A 20,978-nucleotide genomic window follows, 5' to 3' on the forward strand; every position below is an offset into this window, starting at 1 on the left:
CTTAGACTGTCATAACGAGCTATACAAAGAAATGTAGAATATTCTTATTCAGTTGGCCACACTCATCACCCCATATTTTTTAGCTGACACCTGGTTGGGGCTGCAGTAAACAAAGTCTGAGTTAATCCATCTACTTGCTCACTAAATTATTTCTCAGTATTGCTTGTAGTCTTCACATTACTCTAACATCTTTTACATATATTTTACTCCCACTTTCCCTCTAAGCTTGTAAAATAGAACTCCTATTTTCTTCATAGGTGTCACACCATGTGCTTGCAGTTGGTTTCCTCCCCATTACACAAGCAGTATTTTGTTCTACTACCAGATAGTATCTGATTGTGGAGAGATGTTTGTAGAAGGGTTTGTCTTCTACTCCCAGCCTGTAAGCTCCTTGGCATGATCCTTTCTCTAGTGTACCCAATATTTATTCCCTCGTTCCACAGATAGGAGTGTCTTGGGTTGTTTTTCCTCTTTGTTCATGTGTAGCACACCCATGAGTGTGCAGTACCTTTGGTTCATTCCTGATTTCCACTCAAGGATATCCACATTAATTTCCCTTTCTTACCTTTGTGTGTAAGAGCAGAGTTATGAGCAGACTGGGGTACAACTGCACTATCGAGGGGAAAAGCCTCGAACTCCATCACAGCCCAGAATGCTCCTAACCAGGTTTTCTCATGGTCAGGGAAATTTTGGTCCAGCCACTGGAGAGGACTCATATGCTGCTGGTACCCATTTTCCTCCACCCTCTCTGTAATAGCACTGCTCCCACAGTATCAGCTTGTGTTGAAATTATTGTTATGAATAATTTTCCTTTAACTGGGAATTAGAGTGCAGAAGCTTTTCAAGCAGCTTCTTTCATGTCAGATAAAGCAGTGCCTTGGTCTTTGCTCCAGCTCCCTCCCTGATTCTTTTCCTGTCATTTCCATAACGCTCTGCTGGTATTAGCAAAGATGGATACACTGCCATAAGATACTAGCACAGCTATAGATATGCTGCCATAAGAAATTAAATTCTGCCAGCACTCTTCAGAGTTAGGATTGATTAGTGGGAGTCTTTGTTTCACAGGAAGCTTAACCTTTCTAGCCCTTATCCATCTTCTTGTTTCACCAGTTTCAGAGTCCAGGCATTTAACTTGAGGTTGTTTTAACTGTGCCATATTCAAGTTGACATTGAATCCCGTTTGGTCTATCAGTTTTAAAACTCAGCTACATCTCTCTTGTTCCTCTTCTTCTGTAGCTGCAGTTCCCTGAATATCATCCCATAAGGCAATCTCTTTTCTTTGTCCCCTGCACACATCATTCAAACCCTTTGCTCACACAAGCAGGTGCAGCAGGGCAGGTGCTCAGCCCTGTGGGATGCAAGTAAAGGTATATTGTTTGCCTCTTAATGTGAAAGCAACTCTGTCAATTGCTTCTTCCCCTGCATTTTGCCATATGGAAGCTTAGTGTGAATCGTGGGGGTGCATTTGTGCCACTGCCTCTCCAAATTCATCCGCTGTCCAAGGAGCCTGACTCAGCCTCAGGGCTGCCAGGGACCATGGAGGCACCTGTGCTCCACTGGGAGTGGGTGGTGCCTCCACGCTATCATGTCCTGCTGCTCATGTCCACGAAGTTCGAGCAACTCCCTATCAGTTTATTAACCTCTCCATCTTCCTCGAGCTTATGGACTGGCAGAGATTGTGCCAACTGGATCCTTGTCTTATCATCCTGCTGGGCAATTTGATTAAATGCCCATGGTGGCAAGATTAAAGGTTTATCAAGGAGGTGCCCGATGTACAATGGATAAAAGCTGGTGGAACACGTGCTCTAATCAATTTACCACTTAATCCCCATTTAATTCTAAATATAAGCAGTTTCTCTACTGTTGTGATTCCTTTCACTGGCTTCATATCTGCAGCTACCTGCCTTGGGGTCATTTTTTTTTTCATTTTAACAGCTACAGCAGTTTGATCTGCCATATCCATCTACCCTGGGACAGCATTTGGAGTCTTTGTGGGATAGGCTGCTATTCTCAACTTCTCTTTCTTTTCCCATTTGCCCATATCATCCTTGCAATCATCTTCCTGTGATGGCTCCCGATCCAGTTCTCTACACCACTTTCTGGAACTCCAGCAGTTATTTTTAATTTTTACATCCCAATCTGCTTTTGCAAGTGTTTAATTTTAGCTTTGCATTTACTATGATCAGGTCCCTTTTGAGCTCTCCCTTGCTCCAGGGCGAATCACTGCACTATATATGTTAATCACCCTCCTTACTTCTGTAGTTTTTCCTTCTCTTTCTCTAAATTCATCTGATTCTCTAATTGCCATTGCACATCCTTATTGCCTTTTTGAGCCACTAGATGGTATTCCTTTTCTAAAGACAAGCTTATTTCAAGTCACTGGATAGACCCTTTCCAAACACAATTTTCCCATTGAAGCAGCTGATGTTCTGGTGTTGCCTTGGTATAGATTATTGCTGTTTCCCGTAGCAGTCCCACTAATAGAAGCGGTGAATCCTTGAGTCTCTTTTCATCCACTCTCTCATATCGGGAAACATTTGGTGTCTGTCACCCATCGGCTTCCTGTGGGCTAGAGAGGCGCCCACAGCCCCTGCTGTAATCTCTGATATTGTTGGGATTTCCTGCACCCCTCCAGTATTCCTGGTTTTAAGCTTTTTCCTGAGCTGTCTTGGATTTTTCCCATGCTTTTAATTTTGTCTTAAGGTCTCCCTCAAGTATTGTGCACAAGGCTGGTTAGGTTTGTAGAGTTGCCTTGAACGAGATCATGGAATCACAGGGTGGTTTGGGTTCCAACCCCATGGCGCAGGCAGGGAGCCTTCCACTAGACCAGGTTACTCAGAGCTCCATACGGCTTGGCCTCGAGATCACTCAGAGAAAAAGACTTTGAGGATCTACCCAGTCGCACCCTTCACCTAAAGATGTTATGAATTCCCTTTTCCTAACCGTGGAGCAGATTTGTAGGACTGTGCGGCTGCTTAGAGCTAAGCACGAGCTTGTGTCCCTTGGGTGGGTCATGGGATCCTTTGCACTGCTCCCCCAGACCTCACCAAACGTGACTGCAAGCTCTATAAAAAGTGACTGGGGAAAACCAAAGTGATGGGTCAGCCCAGGTTAAACCCTCCCCTAGATGGGGCATGGGCTGGCAAGGGAGGAAGAAAGGGGAAAAAGCCTTCCTCAGAGCCAGGCCCCACCACCCCCTCTGGTGCGTGCCTGTCTCAGTGCCTCGCTGAGCAGTCTCACTGTTGTTGCTGCTGCTGCTGCTGCTGTGGGTGGATCTGTCTGTCTGTCTGTCTGTCTCTCTGTGTAAAGAAATATGAAACAGAATTATTTTTCATTTTGGAATCGTGCTGCTGCTCACATGATATTAAGAATAAAAAAAATATATTTCTGGTCTAGCATCCTGAGTTTGCCTCTTGCTTCCTTCTGCTGTCCAGATTCAGGTCAGCTGCCTGGCCTGTGGGCAGTATGCAAAATCCAGCCTGGGGCACGTTATGGTGGAAGACCTGAAACTTGCACTCGTGCAAAATGTTTATTTGGAGGTGGAAAATGCTTTGCAGATGAGATGATCTAAGCCTTTCTTTGGCAGGATATTACCAATTGCACAATTATGCATGAAACAGTAGTTGGGAGGTCTCTTTTAAACAGTAAAACACCAGGGGACTTGCCTTCACCGAATACATTTTCTCCCAGCATTTCTCACTATTTCTGTGTTTGCTGCATCCAAGTGGATGGGGTACAGGATGCCCAGGAATTGGGAGACCAGAAGATACACCCAATCACATAAGTGTTTCCTGCTCCGGAGTTATCCTCATGTTAAAGGAAACTAATTCCAGTCACTACTGCAAGCTTGGCTTTTACATGAAAGCCAGACCCCTTCTCTTGTTAAAATCCCTTCCAGAATCGTGCACAGAGGTGGATTTATGTATTGCTGGCACAGATCTGAGCTGCGCATCCAGGCACCGTAGCCCAGTCTGAGAGGGAGTTTCCCAATTTAGGACTTGTAAGGATACCCTGTATCTTCAGAATGCTCATTAAAGTGTTACAGCTGTAATGAATTCATCTTCATTACATGTTTGGGAGGTAGAGGAGTACTCTTGTCCCTGTAAAAAGCTGACAGATAAAAGGAGGCAGAGAATCAGAGACTCAGACCAGGCACAGAGCCGGAAAAGTAATTACATGCCTAAACAGCTTTGGGAAGAAGCGTCTAAGTGGCAGATCTGGGGCTTGAACCTCTGTCAGCCCCCTCAGGACCAAATCTTTCTTCCTGTGCCGTGGTGGTAGGGATCAGAAGAACTCAATTATTTACAAATCCTATAGCCGCAGGTATGTGCACACACACGCACTGCCTCCCCGGAGAGGGGAATTGATTCGGATAAGGCTGCGGCTGACCTGAGCTGTCATTCCTGCTGCTAATCCAGCTCAAATCAGACTTGGTTTTTTCCCCAGGGACCAGAATGGGTACTGCACTTTCCACTGCATAGAATTTGTTTTCAGTTTTCCGACACTTGTTCATTACAGTGTTTGGAAGAATGCTAGGTTTTCTAGGTGGAAAGATGATCTTTTGACATTTTTCTGGCACAGCTGAAAGCAGAAACTATCTGAAATGCCTTGAAAACTGATCAGGAGGGGGTTTTGGGTGGTGATTCTTTTTTTTGTTTTGTTCTGGTTTTGTTGTTTTTAACTGAATAGAGATGTTTGCAAAGATTAGGTAAGGGATTGACAAACCCCACGTGTCTGCACCCCAGATGTGCTACTGTAGCCTTGCAGCTCTCATTCTGCAGCTGGTGGGGCTGGCGGTGACAGGCCAATAAAACAAGCGTTTGGAGATTAGATGTTTTTCAGTCTAGCAAGTGCTGTGCTCCAAATGGATGAGGGTTTCTTCCTGTGTCTCTTAACCAATTCACTTTGAACACCTTGTGTAAGGTGAGGATCACTCAGGGGCAGCTGCAGCACATGCACATGTTTACTGCTGTACACAGCAAACCTCCCAGAACCCATGCACATCCCAACAGGGATGGGTGGGATTCACACAGACTCCTTGTGCATCCCCTGAATGCTTTACCTTGAGGCTGTAGAGAGTTTGGGTCCCCATCTGAATTTTCCCAAATCCAAAATACTTTATCCAGCTCCAACCAGCCACTGTATATGTGATTTTGTATATTATGTTCAGAGGATTATCTTTAGTTGCTTGGGATGAAGCAACTGCTTTTCAAACTTGTGATACAAAGATTTGAATTAAACCTGAACTACAGCAATGCAAGACTGAACAGGCTAAGTGGTGAACTCCATTCTCTGATGGAATCAAGGCCCATTCTCACTGATTTTCTGGAGGAATAATGATTTTTTTTTTTTTTTTTTTTTTTTTTTTTTTTTTACTCCTGACATTAGTTCTACTTGGTGCCTTTGTGATTATTTTCTCTGGGCACAGCAGGGTGAATTGATCTACCAAATATTTTCAGGGATGGTGGAGGATTAAGTATCTTGCACAGATACTTCAATGCAACAGTTGTTACCCAGGACTGTGAGAGAATAACAGGGTGGGGTAAGGGAGTTGTTCATTTTCCTTCAACTAAGGTCAGCCTTAAATAACTCTCCCACCTCCCTCGGAGGCTGAGACAAGATAATACGACAAAAATGTCAGAGCAAAGCACGGGGCCCCTCTATTTACAGCAAAGGCCAAATCGCTAACCAACAGATCGGAGCTTGCTTTCTAAACACCGATAAGCGGCAACTTTGAATTAACAGCCCCGGTTCCTCTGCTGCTGTAAATCAGGCTGACCCCGACTGCCCGCAGCACCCCAGTGCCTCCCCCCAGCCAGGGGCTCTCCAGCAGGAGGAGGGGGCTGCAGCAGTGGGCTTAACCCTCCCGGCCCTGGAGATCCCTGTGCCTGGCTCCAAACACCCCCCTTCTTCCCCTCCCCAGCCCCCTATCACTAACAAGCCTTATCAGCAGGATTTACACCTCCTTGTCTAGGAACCCATAGGAAAGCCTATGGACTAGTTACCGATGTGGATCCAAATCCCTAAAGTAGCTTTAAGTGCTCAAAACAATCCACTTAGCCAGCGATAATGAATGGTATCAGACCTGGGAGTTCCCGTTCCCTGGCAGGGGAGATCAGAGCACTCCGCAGTGGGGTCCTGCTGACCACGAGCAGGAAAAGGGGCAGCCCTTCTCCAAGTCCTCGGCACCTCCTGGCCCAGTGGAGCATCCTGGGAGTGAGGGATGACAATGCCAGGAAGATGGATGCCCAGAAGCAACCACAGCTTATAAGGGCAATGGTGAGCTGGATTTGTTTTCACTGCCAGTGTTAGCAAAGGTGCTTTGGCACAGAGCTGCACCAGTCAGCAAAGCACCAAATGCCACGTGGATGATGCTGTAGGAGTGATGGGGAAGGAAGAAAAAAATTACAGCTGCTGTCTCAGGTCCCAACCCAGCTGGAGGAGCCTGAAGTGTTGAAGCTCAGTGTATACCCTGTGAAGGGGAAGGAGTGAGCAGCACCTCCAGAAGTCACGGGGGAAAATGGGGTTTCAGGTCAATTTGCGGTGGAGAAAAATACAAGTATGTGACACAATGATTTATTTTCAATCCATGAGACCACTTTACAGTTGGGACAGATCCAGTCTGAGCCAGTAAAAACCATTCCTTTTTCTTTTGGCACTTCCCTCCTTACCCGCTTGCTGCTTTGACTGCTCATAGTATCCAGTTTTAGCACCCAGCACTTTCTGCTGTGTCTGCCCATCCTTTCCACCACCACGACCAAGGACCAGCTCATCCACTTTTACCAAAGGCTTCTTCCATGTCCAAGGGGTACCTGTGATGCCACCTGCTGTGGAAGCCACGGTGGTGGCACTATGAGACTAGTGCCTACAATTTTGGACACAGGCAGAAACTCCCTGGCACACTCAGTGGTCCCTCTCATGGCTGTTTCCTGAGGACTGGGTTGAGATCCTCTCTGTTCTCATGGACTCGACGACACGAAGGACAGACATGGTATCAGTGCTGAAAATGGGTATTTTTAGATTGGTGCTGATCAGGCTACTTTTCCAGCGCTCCTCCACTCAGTGGAAGTTATTTGTTACTTTTGTTTCTCGGTACTTGTCCTCTGGCAGGGTATCATCACCTCTTCTAATGTTTCTCCATCTCCACCAAGGATTACTTTTGGGCCATTAATAGCCACAGATTTAATCTTCTCCTCATTGATAAACAAACTAATTTGTTCTGCTGTGTCTGCTAATAGCTGTTTCTAGGAACTAATAACGGCTTTTAGGTGCTATTTTCTTCTTTACCTTAAAAAAAACCAACATGTGGCTGTTAATATTTTCATAGGGTTAAAAGAAGCATAGCTGTTTTTTCCATCTCTATTTATAACCTTGCGTATGCTCTTCCCAAAGTGTACAGGAAAGATTTTGGGAGCTTTACTCTGGAGATCATTAAATTTGGTCGAGCTCACTTGGATAGCTGCACTTGGGGGGAGGCTGGAGCCTGCAGAGGCCAGGGGGACTTGAGCAAGGTGCAGCCAAACTAATTTGCAAATTCTGTGGTCCCTGGTGAGCTGGCCTTGCCAAAGGTTACCGTTTCCCTGTGAGAGGCGTTACGTACTCAGAACGGGTGACAAGAGGGTTTGAGCCTCAGGAGGTTTTCACAGAGCTGCAGCACACCTGGGAGCCTCCCTTGTTCTCTAAGGAAAGCTACTGGCTCTTTTGAATTGCTCCCTGGAGCATCTTCTGCCAGTGAGCTGCATCTCCAGGGGTGTGCCTGTACTCACAGCCCTCTCTGCTTTTTGCAGCCAACCCAGAGATGATGGGAGCTGATGGGAACTGATGGGAGCTGATGGGAGCTGATGGGAACTGATGGGAACTGATGGGAACTGATGGGTACTGATGGGTCAGACCAGCTTGGTTACACTGAGCTTTGGGATACCCCCTGCTGTTTTATAACCCCATCCTTTGTGCTCTAAGCAGCTAGTGTCCCTGGCCTGGGAGAGCCTGGAAAATGGTGAAGTCCACAGTCCAGCAGAAGCATCTTGCTTGGGCCTGGTGGCCACTGGAGCAATGGGGGTGGCTCTCATGCCCTGCAGCCAGGCAGCTGCCCAGATTAGATTATGGAAACAGCTGAGATTACTTCTATCCCAGTGAACATCCCCCTGCCCAGCTTGCACAATGCCCCCTCTGAAGCAAGGGCATTTCTCATTGTGTGGCTCCAGATAAGCCAAAGCCTTACCCTTTGCTATAGCAGCTCTTTCTCTCCCCAAGGCCACGTACCTTCAAGGGCATCTTTGCAAGTATTCTCAGGATTAATTCCCCTCCTCAGTGCCAGGTTCACCTCTCTGTCCCTCATGTAACACTGGTGGCACTGCACACATGTTTGGACACCTCAGTGGGAGCAAAGCAGCTGGAAACCACATGGAGACACGGAACACCAAGGATGCTGGTCACCCCCAAAACCTGCTCTTGGGAATGCAGACCCCTCAGGGTGATTTGGGCTGTGTTCCAGCAGGCTGCTGGCACAGCACAGATGAGCACTGGGGCTATTTGCTTCACAAGGCCCTATATTCACCCCAGAGGGAGGAGGAGTCAAGCAGCAAGGGGGATGTGGGTGGCATTTTGGGGTCCCTGGGTGCTGGGAACTCGTTTTCCTCCAGCCTTGACCTTTGCTGTCACTAAGACTTGCACAAACTTGTAATTGTTAACTAGTTCCCCCGTAGCGGGCTTGTTATTTTTTCAGGACAGGGTTTGAAAATGCAAGACATCTACAGTAGTAAAGATTTTATTGTGCTGGCAGCGGACTGTAAAACTCGATGACATGACACTGGGGATTGCCTAAACCTTGTTCCCACTAATGCAACTGCTCAGGCTTGGGGGGGGATGTGAGGAAGGGAGGTGGTTTTGAGTCACGTCTGGAGGTGCTTCAGCACGAAGGGCAGGAGCAGCCCACTCCCACCCAGCCGTTCCCTCCCTGCAGCCAAGTGAGCCCAATGTGAGGATCTGGGGGGATCACAGGAGGCATGCACAGCTGAAACAATGGATGACTGCTTGGCTCATCACTGCCTAATGACATGAAAATCATGGGGAAGCCCAGCCTGGAAGGAGTAAAGGGAGATTTTTCTGTAGGAAAAGCTTTTCCATCTAGAAACGGGCTCCCCTGTTGGCCCCCTCTCTCAATTTGCTGCTGACACGGGAGTTTTCCCTCTAAGACAAAACTTTCCGCAGTTTGTATCAGTTTTATATCCATTTATATGACTGCTAGCACTTTTTCATATTCCAGAGGACCATTTATGGTAAGAAAATACATTTTCCAATAAACAATCAAAGTGATCATATTTTGGAAGGGGAAAAAAATCATAGTAGGAAACTTTTGAAAAAAAAAAATTAGCCTGTGCTGAACATTGAGCCAGCATGATATCTTTTTTCCTTCCAATAAATCTTCTGGCTTATTTCTGTACCCAAACTACAGTGAGCCAAGAGGAATTCCTGAACGCTCGGGTACAGTCAGCCCTTCCCCTGCTGTGGCATGCTGCAGGAATGCCATGAGCTTTTTGAAGCTACCTCCAGGATTTGGTTAGCCAAGAGTAAGAGAAGAAACAAGCTAAGAACATGGCAGTTTCAGAGCAAAATAAAGTGGCTTTTTTTGTGACCTCAGTGGTGTAAGCCTCAGGGAAGGGGAGAGCCCGGCAGGGAAGCTGCCTAGAAGGGAGACAATAGTGTATGGAGGAGCCTCCTTACAAAGTCCCTCTGTCAATAAAACGTGGGTTCAGGTGAGCTCTGGTGACATTCAAAAGTGCAAGCAGGAAAGCCCTAAATGGTAAACCTCAGCATGTGATTAATCTGGGGAACACCCTGCTCAGGAGCTTTTCCAAGGCAATCACTTGACTGAGGTCCACTGAACCTCGAGCAGTGTGATGACTGCAGGAAAATGATTGCCAAGGGGATTTGGAGGGCAGTTCTGTGGGTTGTCCTCTTTGTGTCAGATTCCAGGTGCATGGTCCCTGCTCTGGAGGAAGCGTGAGTCACACAAGACTCCTGCTGCTGGCTTTGGCAACCTACTTCAGTTGGGGTAAAATACCAGGTTTTATCCAATGTAGCTGCTAATTCCCCACCTTTACCCAGTAGTAAGAAGGTCTCAGTAAGTGAATTCCCTGAACTCCTATCTTGCTGAAACCTGAGCCCCTCTCCATGGGTATACCACTAGGTCATTCAAGTACATCCAATATCTTTTTTGAGGGGAAGAGAGGCAGAGATAGAGTTACACATTGTGCAGAAATGCTATTAACTGTAGTTGAGCATCACAACTTGGATTTATTAGCAGGGGGCTGAAAGACCGACATGGCAGGGGATGTAACTGATAACCTTGCCTTGCATCCGTTTGAGCAAATGGGTCCCGTCCCTGTGTGCTCATCAGAGATTTAGCGCTTCTCAGGAGCCTTTTTGCAATCACAGTCATTTAGCAAACATACGATACTTCACACTCAAAGCTGAGACAGGGGCATATGGCACTTCCTACCTCCTAAATGTTGATGGATTGAATTGCTTTGACTATTCAAGGAATCAAAGGCCTGGTTCGAATCTCAAGGCCTTGCGCTGATTTCGCTGAACTTCCTTCTGATTTGTCCTGTGTGTGGAGAATCAGGCTTATTCTAAGTTAAGCAAGCAAGAGAGTTCAAACAGATGAAAATGTTTCTTACTCAGTGGTCCTGAGCGCTTGCAGTCTCAAAAGTCTGAGCAATGGGAAGTTTGAAGATGACCTCATCCCCTTCATTTGAAATGGGCCTTTTCAGGCAGAAAAAAAAAATAAATGAAAGGAGGAAAGAAAAAGAAAGTATACTTTAAGCAGAAAAAAGTGCAAGCTCGCTATTGGTAGCAGAAAAGTTGAGCACAAAGGTAGTCAAGAATAGGATAATGTTGTGAAAAAGAGCAAGAGCTAGATCTCTTGCCAAAACCAGAGCCATAAGAGCCAGTGGGCCGCTGCTGACCCACCATCTCCTTTTAAAAGCAAACTTACCAGCCAGAATGGAGATAAACAGGTATCTCCTGGTTTTCACTGGGATTTACCAGTTTCTTGGTGGTTAAGACACCATTTTGGACAGAGTCCCAGGGAGAAGAGCTGAGATATTCAGAGCTCCCAGCTGCACATGGCAGACTGAGCTTTTACTTTGATTAATCCCAAACAGGAATTTGAAGGGGCAGGTGAAGGAGGGAACCTGCCTTTCAGTAGGAGAAAGGGAAAAGGCTCATTTTTTTTTCCTCATACACAATTTCAAATGCTCCAACTCTGGCCCTTTACAACCACCCGAGGTCTCCTGCAACATGCAGATGTTATTCCTCCCCCTGCCCAAGCTGTGGACGCGTGTCTCTCGCTGTGCACTGCGTGGCCAGTGAGCCTGAGCTCAATAATGTGTTTTCCTTCTCCTAACACCTGACAGTAGCATGATTTCACCAACCACTTGGTCCCATTGCTGCATACTTTCCAAGGTGATATAAATCAAACAGATTAACATGTTTGCTTTTAATTTTACATTTTAGAAACAGCTGTTGAACCACCTCAATACCAACAGTGTCTATTGCCAGCGTTAGTGTCATTAGTAGTCATTGCAGCTGTAACAGCACCATTATCTCCTGCTAAAAGGGTCACTGATGGCTCAGGACAGAGCTTGGGGAAGCGAAAAGAGCAGACTAAATGAGATGGAAACTGCAAACAGTTGCTTCTATATTAACTTGCACAAAGACCTGTGGATGCTACGCAAAGGGAAATTAATTTGCACAAGTAGCAAAAATTTTGGCTAGAGAGTCATCAAGGAGGAGGGGCTCTTGGTAGCTTTTGTGTCACTTGGGCTAACATAAAGCATATAAATATGGGAAAGAGAGAATGGGGACATTACTACCAACCATCTTCATCCCTCAGAGTGAACTTCTCTCCACCTCTTGCTGCCACCTCTTGGGTAAGTTGGATTGCCTCCCTTTCATTTTCTACTTGTTATGCAGTCCTATCTTCTTAAGCTGATGAAGCAGGCAGTGACAAGACCCAAGAAAATGAGGCCTCCTCAGGTCTTTGAGGACATTGTGCAGGTTTTTGGCCATCATCACACATTACAGCCCCTTCTGAATGAGCAGAGAGGGTTTTCCCTCTGAAGGGGTCTGCTGATGTTGGCCCTCAAGGGCATGTACGCCACAGGGCTTGGTGGGATGGCTCTGCCAGCCTTTTGAGGCAGGAGGGCAGGAGCCTGAGAATGATGGAGCATGGAGATGGACTTACGGTAATAGCCAGTAGTCTTTTACTCTCACTGGTAAATCCTGGCACAGAAAGCTCTCCTTCCTTCTCAAACTAGAAAGTCCATCTCCTTCTCTGGTCTCCTTTCCATGCCAGAGGAGCTGAAAGACACAAGATGCTTGATTACAACCTCTTTTTACCTCCTAGACTTTCCTGTGTCTCATCTGCCTCTTAACCCTAGGCCTCAGCCTGCCTGCCATGGCTCTCTGGATCCAATCGCTGCCTCTCCTGGCCCTCCTCGCCTTTTCCGGCCCCGGGAGCAGCCACGCAGCTGTCAACCAGCACCTCTGCGGCTCCCACTTGGTGGAAGCTCTGTACCTGGTGTGTGGGGAGCGGGGCTTCTTCTACCAGCCCAAAGCCCGGCGGGATGTTGAGCAGCCTCTAGGTAAGCCGGGCTGACCGTGAAAGCGGTGTGTGCGTGCTATGTGACGCGAGACACAGCAACCGCCTACCTTTGACAGTGACACCAGGAACATCCTCCATGGGGAATGCCAGGAATACCTTCGGCATACCAACAGCATCAGGTTGCCAGTGAAAAGCTCTTCAGGTTAAAAAGGCAGATGAGAGGGCAGGCAGGGATAGAGGATTTATGAGGCAAAAGGAGTTGTGCCTGAAAGCTCAAACTCGTCTATTTCTTTGTGTGGCTGTTACACCAGCCTGGGAGTATTCATAGCAAATAAAGGTGGGAGGAACTCAAGAAGCTTTTTTCTGTCCCAAGACAGGATCAGTTGTCCCCATTCCATTTCTTAACCATGTTTGTCTGGTACGTTCATAAAAACTTCCAGAGAGAAATCTTCTTCTGCCTTCTGGAGCTGCCCATTCCCAAGCTCAACTGACCTTCTTCTTGAGGGTTTCTTCCCAATATCTAACCTGAACATCCCCTGCTGTAAATTATTTCTTGTCTTCTCAATAGTGGACATGGGGAAGAGCTTAGTCATTTCGCCTTTATGACTGGTATTCAAAATATTTGAATACTGTTCCGATGTCTAGTTTTGACCTCTCTTCAGCTATACTGCCTCCTTAGGTCGCATTTTCTAGATCTCTAAACATGCAGTTCTGCATTTCTCCACATACTTGCTGATTGGTGAGGCCTGGAGAAGCACACTGAACATTCTGTCTTCCAAGCTTCTAATCGAGACTGTCAATAGATGAAGAAGAGACCCCTGTCCAAATTTCATCCATTTCAATCCTCTCATTTCAAGATCGATCTTTATTTAACATGCCCTGACTACTATACATCTCTCCCACCATTTCTCTTCCCATCACACACTGTTTTCCTTCATATCCAATTCCCTCTCCTGTGTATGTAACCTTCCTGTGAAATAGTCTTAGGGGGTCTTCGTAAGGTAAAACAAGATAATGCCCTATCAGAGTGTTTGCCATGGTTTCTTTGGGATGTCATTTGCTCCATTCTCTGATTATTCATTTCTGGAGACCACCACAAATGGGTTGGGGGTTTCATTAGCTAAATTACCTAAGTACTGTACAGAGAATTTTAATCATGTCAACCAGAATGCAAGTATTTGGGGATTTTCTACCTTTTTTTTTCAGGACTTTTGCCTGAGCCACCACCTCTTTGTCACACAATCTGGTTATGTTTACAGTCTGCTCACAGCTGGCTTGAAGGATGAAGACAAGTAAATCACAAAACATTGACTAGCTATTTCCTCTTCTACTTAACATTGGACCAAATTTTTCCCAAATTTCCCTTCCAGCACACTAGCATAATGATTTTGTGTTACTCTTGTGCCTTGTTCATTGCCTCACGCTTTGGGGGCTTGGGGATTTTGCATCTTGTACTGTACTTGTATTGCCCTAGAAACCACATCTCATTCTCACTTTCCAGGCATTTTCTCTTTGTTGTTAAGGGCTCTTTTCTTCCTGCAGGAAAAACTCACTGCCATTTATTTGCCATTTTCCATACTTTCCTGGGGCAACCAAAACCTGAACAGATCTGTGCACAAGTTTTCAAGTTCTCACCAGCAAATAAGATATTCTGTTGAGTTTTATCTGTGTCCAAATACCCTAATTTATCATTGCTTCTAAAAACTTGCCCCCAGCTGTGAACACAGACACACACAGATGCTTTTGCTGTCAGCTTGGGGCTATATCCAGGCAGCCAACTGAATCAGGCTGCTCAGGAGCAGCTGGGAAATGCACCCAGCCTCAGAACTGGACTGTCCCCGCAATCCCATGAACATCCCAGTTGTCTGCCCAGAATCCCAGAAGAGTGGATAACTGACTAAAGGGCTCTGCAGTCCCAAACTCTTCTCTGTAGAGCAGACAATCCCATTTTATCATCTCACTTACTAGTTACTCACCCCAGGGAGGGTGCAGGATTTGTCTTCTTCTCCACACAGCTTCCCCAGTAAAGCCCCTGTGTCCCTTTATCCCTCACACTGCTGATAGATAGCCACTCAGCTTGGCACCTTCTGAACACCACAGGATTATTTTGGGAGAGGAAGCAGGGAGCCTGAAGGCACTACAAGCAGCATCAACCTGGGGACCCTGGTGCAACTTCCTTCCCGTTTTCCAAGTGACTCTGGATTAAAAATCTGGTGCCTGTTAAAGGGGTGTCTGCAGGGCTGATGCTGTGTGATGTCCCACAACTTCTCTTCTTCTTCCCTGGCAGTGAGCGGACCCTTGCACGGTGAGCTGGGAGAGCTGCCCTTCCAGCAGGAGGAGTTTGAGAAAGTGAAGAGAGGGATTGTTGAGCAATGCTGCCACAACACCTGCTCCCTCTACCAGCTGGAAAACTACTGCAATTAGCAGCAGGGCTGTCGCTGGGGAGCTCATGGGCTGTGGGCAGAAACATGCACTTATGCTACTGCACCTTCAAAGCAATTGAATAAATCTTGTGGATCTATTGGAAGGACTGCACTGGTTCATGTGTCCACATCTCTTTGTCCACTTTAGAGTGTCAGTGTCCATGCTCGGGTAAAAGGAAGCTTTCAGCCATCACTTCGGATTATCCTCCTGCTGTACAAATGAACTCCCTGGGAAGGAGGGAGGGGAGGGGTATTACACATCTTTGGAGCAGGTATATGGAGCATCTGGCACCCCCAGTGCTTGGAGAACAAGAAGGAAAAGGCAGAGAGGTTTGAACAAGACTTCTCTTGCTAGGGAAACATTACATCTGTAACAATGTCATGCTGATCAACTTCCTGCAGTTCACAGCCCAAATATAGCCAGGCAGCTGGAGACCAAACTTCCTCAGCTACATAATGGAAACAGTAAAGATTAAGCAAAGAATTATGTCACCTATTCATTGTACTCAGAAAAATCATGGATGACCATCATGGCCAATTCAGAAAGTGTGTCTAGTTCCTACTTCTGCCCATGGGAGGCCCAGGGAGAGTCCCTGCTGTGGGATGTTCTTCTTGTTCACAAGGATAAGCCATGTACTGAAAGTGGATTTAACCCAGGAGGGGTTTTGAATCTACTGGCTATGTGCTGGGCATTATCCTTGCTTCTGGTACTGCAAACCTCTTTCTGGTCCCAAATTGCCCCTTTCTGTGAGGAAAATCTGCCTAGCAGTGCAAGCTGGCCAGAGTGTCCCAGAGTGTAGGGAAGGGCTGTGTTCCCTCTGCCAAGGGCTCCCATGGCAGCCTACTGAAAGCCATGCAGAGGGGCTCTGTGGAATGGGCTCAGCCTGGCAGAGGTGACAGCAGCAGGACTGCATTCTGCTGGTGACAGATTTTGAAAGTTGGTCTGAGAGGAGCCTGTGGTTTTAACAGCCTCATTTCCCAAACCAGTTCCGACTGCCTCCAGTGGAGCTGCCCAGATGGAAGCTGCCATCTCATCCCTGCCAGGATGCATTACTCCTGATCCTATCACAAGCACAAAACTGGCCAAACCACCACAAACTGAAAGGCTGGAAGAGCAGCTGGAGGAGCTGCTGAAAAGAAGATACAGCCATAAAAAATGAAATCAGAAAACACTCATGATTCCCTGTGGTGACCTTCCATACACATTCCCTTGATTCAGCCAAAAGCCCAAGACAGGACTTGCAGGTGCCACACCAGGGCTTCGGGGCTACTCAGCCAGTCCTGCTCTCCCTGGACAACTTTTCATCCCTCTCCATCACCCTTTCTTCTGGGCCCCACAATATATTCCCAGCAGCTTTCAACTGTGACAAGCAGCTTAGGGCCAAAATCATGTGGTTATGAAAACACAGCAAGATATATTGTGTCCCTGAGATAGTTGGCTCTCACCAAATCTCACAGTGTATAGCTCCACTGGTTTCTAGGGGGGGACTCCTGGAATTTTCTACCTGTTCTGGTGAACCATGAGATCAGGACAAACCAAAAAACCCCCCAAACAAACAAAAAACCCCAAAACAAACAAACAAACAAACAAACAAACAAAAAAGAAAAAAAAAAAAAAAGAAAAAAGAAAAGCAGTGCTATTCCTCATTGTAAGGCCACCAACATATTCAGGCATGCAGCCAAACACCAGCAATCCCATCCATCCAGGAGATACCACCCTGATCCAAAAGGCAGGTGTTCAGGTCTGCTTGGATGTTCTGGAGGGAAAGGACATCCAGCCATGGTGGTTCCTCCATCTGGCACAGCCCTGTTTATCTGCTGGCACTCCTGCCCTGGCAGCGATGCTCTGCTCGGGTGAGGACAGCTCTTCAGAGATGCCCAGCTCATTTCCTGCCCTCTGCCATTGTTTGGTCTGATCCTTTGTTTGTTTGCTTTTTCTGAATGCTCTCAATTAGGACTTGTTGGGAAATTGCAAATTCCACTTTTTCTGCTGGAAAATGTTGATTCATCAAGATCAGCACACCCCGCAGGACCAGACTGGTTTTAGCAAGGCAGGATTTGAAAAAATGAAGGGACATAGAAGGTTCAGGTGCCTGCTCTTCATCTTCTGCATCCAATTTCCCCCGACCACAGGCCAACCACCAGGCTCTGGGCTACCCAAGGGTGGATGTTTTTTGCTTCTGCTGAAAGATTCCAGGAGGTGACCACCCAGGTCAGGGAGGGATGGATGGCCCCCATGTCAGCTTTAGGGACCCAAGCTGTCTGAGCTCTCTGCAGAGCACATGCAGGTGCTATTGCTTCCTTCCTCCCCAAAGCAAGAGCTGTCCTGGAGATGAGTGGCCTAGGGTGAGCTGTGCTGCTCTACAGGAGGTGCAGGAGAACAATTTTAAAACTGTAGAAAGTAAAAAAAAAAAATAATAAAAAAGTTCTGCACTTTTGCTTTCCAGAACTGAAAATATAAAGGGCCAGCTCTTCACTTCTTAAAAGCTGTGGTAAGGTGAAGGCCAGAGGAGAGCAAAGCTACTTTTTCCCCTTTTTCTGGAATTCCAGGGAAGAAAGCCTGAAGGAAACCCTGTGCATTTTCCACAATGGAGCACATGTCTCTCTGGCTTACAAACATGATGCAGCTGGCATGTTGACCCTGTGTTGTGGCAGGACAGGCAGCTTTAGTCCCCTACCCCACCCAAACCCAAGACTGGGTGTCCTTAAGGTCCTTTCCAACACTTTTAATGGTGGTCCAGGATGGAATTTCTTTATAAAGCCTCCCTCAAATCCTTGTGCCCTTGCCCAGGCCATTCCCTTTTCTCAGATGTGCTTGGGAGATGCCAGATCTTATGAATTCCTGCAGGAGAAATGATTCAAGGACAGGGAATGCCGCATCCACTGACCTCCCTCTCTGCTCCTCCTCTTGCCAGGGATCTTTGCATTGTGATCTTTGGGAAGCAAATGCATCCAGTCCCCTTTATTCTGACTCAGCAGTTGCTCTGAAGCGATTTTTGCGGTAGCGGTGGGGCATCATGCCTGAGTGAAATATCTTGGCTCTGCTACTCTTGCAACAAACTTCCAAAGGTCTCATGCTCGTGGTAGAGGGCAATTTGAAGAGAATGCAAATAAAGGCTTCGGTTCATTCATGCTGCTTGAATAAAGAATAGAAAGCTGAGCCACAGAGGGGATTGCAAGGCAAATTCTTTGGGCTGCTGAGTTGTTAACACTGCCTAGAAAAAGAAAGGACCAAAGTTGCCCCTGTCTGCCACGTGCATGAGCCCTCATTCAAAAGGGCAGCCCTACGGTTTTGAGGAAAGGGGAATGATGTGCACAGAAATGGGAATGGAGAGGAACTTCTGCAGGGCACTGGCCATTTGGGTCCCTGCTGAATGGGTGGTAGATCATGTCCTCCAGGTTGCTGGATGGGCTCTGCTGCTCCAGCTTATCTGGAGAGGAAGGGAAGGCTGCCACTTTCCCGGAGCTAATCCGACTGTATTATTTCCTTTCCGGGAAACCACAGATAGAGAGCTCTCTGTTGCACTGGGAACTTAAGAGATTCACTTTAAGAAGTAGTCAGACTATACTCTAGCATTTATTTCTTTTTAACCATCTTATCAGCATTCTAGGAAATTTTAAAACCTGCTTACAGCCTCTCTCCTTATCTGCAGAGTGATCCCTAATAACAGACTTGCAGCAATGACTTGAATTGGAAAGCATGCACTGAGCAGATTCAGTGTTAAGACCTCAAATTCACTCTGGTTTAGATCAACCTCACCAAAGACACCTATCTTGAACAAAAAAATAGTCCTTCTTCCTTCTCCTTTCACTCTGGGCAGGAAGAAAACTTTAGGTCAGGCTATAAATTGATCTGGAAAGTCACTGCCAGCACATTGTCTCTGGCAGAATTATTCCTGCATGCTGTGGGGAGGAAGAAGTCTGTTTTTTTCCAAGCCCAATGCCAGGCTGGCTCTCACATGCCCCCCAGTTCTGTTGGGCAGAGCAGGCAGGAGCAGATCCAGGACAATAACGGGAAGCGAAGCAAGCCCGTAGGAGCACACAAGGAAATGATCTGAACCTCAATCATTTCCCTCCGTACCTCAATCCTTTCCCTCCATTCCCAGTCATCTTCAGGACTGTCAAGAAAAGGTGGACAAACCTCCTGAACTCCTCAAACCTCCTTTCTGTTGCTGGAAAAAGACAGCCGAAATACCACTTTATTTATTTATTAATTTATTAATTTATTCATTTATTGTCATGCCTGGTACATGCCAGGATTGCCAGGATCTCCAGAATGCATGTGGTTGCTCACACTAAAATTTCCCACAAATGTTTTCAGATTTTGCAAGAAAATGGATAACAGAAATAAATTTGGCTTTCGATTTCCAGGTTGTTGTCCTTTGGGCTTTGTAATGCTGGATTTTGGCAGTGGGGATGTTTTACACAACTGCCAACTTCTGAAATGTAACTTTTTGTCAGAAAATAATGCAGCTTCCTCTTTTCTAATCAGAAAACGGAAAATCAAATATAAATGACACCACCCACCCTACACTGACGAGAAACCATTCTGTGGAAATTTCAATGGAAAAAAATCTACCCTTTTTTCCCCTTATCAGAAACCTCCTCAACTTTGGAGACTGAGACTCAGCAGGGTCTGGGCTCTCCAGACTTGCCTGCCAGCAGGTCTTGCACACCCAAGTTTCAAGCTTTTCCTACGTGCTTTGGGAGATTTAAAAATCTTATCCCAAATAAATGCTGTCTTGACCCCTGGGCTTCTACTGATCTCAGTGACAAGGACAGGAAATCACCAAGAGAAAAAGACCAAGACCTAGTCAAAGCACACCCAGGTTGCACACCACAGCCTTGTCCTCTCTTGCTTCTGAAATTGTTTTTTCAGTATTTCTGCAGCCTAAACCTGGCCACATTTTTCCAAAAGCTGGTACCTTGTCCAAAAATAATGGATTTCAACCCCAAATAAGGAAAAAACCCGTCCCCATGAAATTCTGATGACGTGTGGACAAGTAATTTTCCAGTCCTAGTCCTGGTGCAGATGTCCCGAGGCAGGTGCAATGTGCAAACCTGCCCTCCCACGGCGTTTTGGCTCACCAAACCACGGGTGCTTCTCTCAGGTGTGGAAGCACTGACAGGGAGGAGACGAGGTCACCCTTCAGCCCCTGCATCCAGGGTGCACAGGGGTCATCTGGCTCAGCCTGGCTTATGCCTTAAGCCTGTGGGAGGACCACCAAAGGCTGAAATCCCTCTTGTTAAGCACTCCTTCAGCAGCAGCTCCTTTGCCCTGCAAGATCCCTGACCTCACCCCAGGAACAGTGAGCAGCACTGAGCACTGACATCATTCCCATTTTTCCTTTATGGTTTTGACTACAGAGCCCAGATATAACTCTCAAGATGTTTGCCCTTCCTCACCCTGTGGAGCTGTTGCTTTGACTGCCCCGTTTCTCTGTGCATCCCATTTAAGAACACAGGACTGGGAGCAACTTTTAAGCCAGTTGCCTAGTACCTTGCTAACCTCACATCACTGCCTTCTTCATCTCCAAAAAGACTTTAACACCTCCATTTCCCCCTTTAGCCTGCATGCAGTTTTAGTTTCTGGAACCTTTCTTGAGTAATTCATCCTCTCCTGTTGGGCTTCACAGTCCTCACTACCCGGAAAAAATCCCGAGGTTTCGCATATCTGTTCAGAGCAAAGCAATTATCCGTAGCTCTGTCACTGAAATAGGGCAACACAAAAATGTTGGGAATCTTGAAGACAGATTCCTGCGACGGCTTTCCCTTCTCCTGCAGTCCCAGCTGCCGCCAGGGGATGGAGCGCAGGGTGCTGGAGCCCGCACCCCTGCCCGCAGCTGGATACCGCACCCCTGCCCGCAGCTCAGCCCACAGCTGGATCCCGCACCCCTGCCTGCAGCTCAGCCCACAGCTGGATCCCGCACCCCTGCCCGCAGCTC

General features: G+C 46.9%; 1 protein-coding gene across 1 annotated transcript; it reads left to right on the forward strand.

Annotated features, from left to right (window-relative positions):
* The first annotated feature begins 11,854 nt into the window (after positions 1–11,854).
* Positions 11,855–15,141, forward strand: INS (insulin). The gene is made up of 3 exons (XM_015629749.3): positions 11,855–11,936; positions 12,447–12,650; positions 14,898–15,141. Exons 1-3 carry the CDS (start codon positions 11,864–11,866, stop codon positions 15,032–15,034), a joined length of 414 nt encoding a protein of 137 aa, XP_015485235.1. The 5' UTR covers positions 11,855–11,863; the 3' UTR covers positions 15,035–15,141.
* Positions 15,142–20,978: the final 5,837 nt, after the last annotated feature.

This window comes from Parus major, chromosome 5, assembly GCF_001522545.3.
Source record: "Parus major isolate Abel chromosome 5, Parus_major1.1, whole genome shotgun sequence".
NCBI classification, from domain to species: Eukaryota; Metazoa; Chordata; class Aves; order Passeriformes; family Paridae; genus Parus; species Parus major.

Excerpts from the sequence above, each read along its gene's own strand:
- INS (XM_015629749.3), top strand. The coding sequence starts at position 11,864 with ATGGGGACATTACTACCAACCATCTTCATCCCTCAGAGTGAACTTCTC. Across the intron at positions 11,937-12,446 it reads CTCTTGCTGCCACCTCTTGG|GCCTCAGCCTGCCTGCCATG; the intron begins GTAAGTTGGATT and ends TCTTAACCCTAG. Across the intron at positions 12,651-14,897 it reads GGATGTTGAGCAGCCTCTAG|TGAGCGGACCCTTGCACGGT; the intron begins GTAAGCCGGGCT and ends CTTCCCTGGCAG.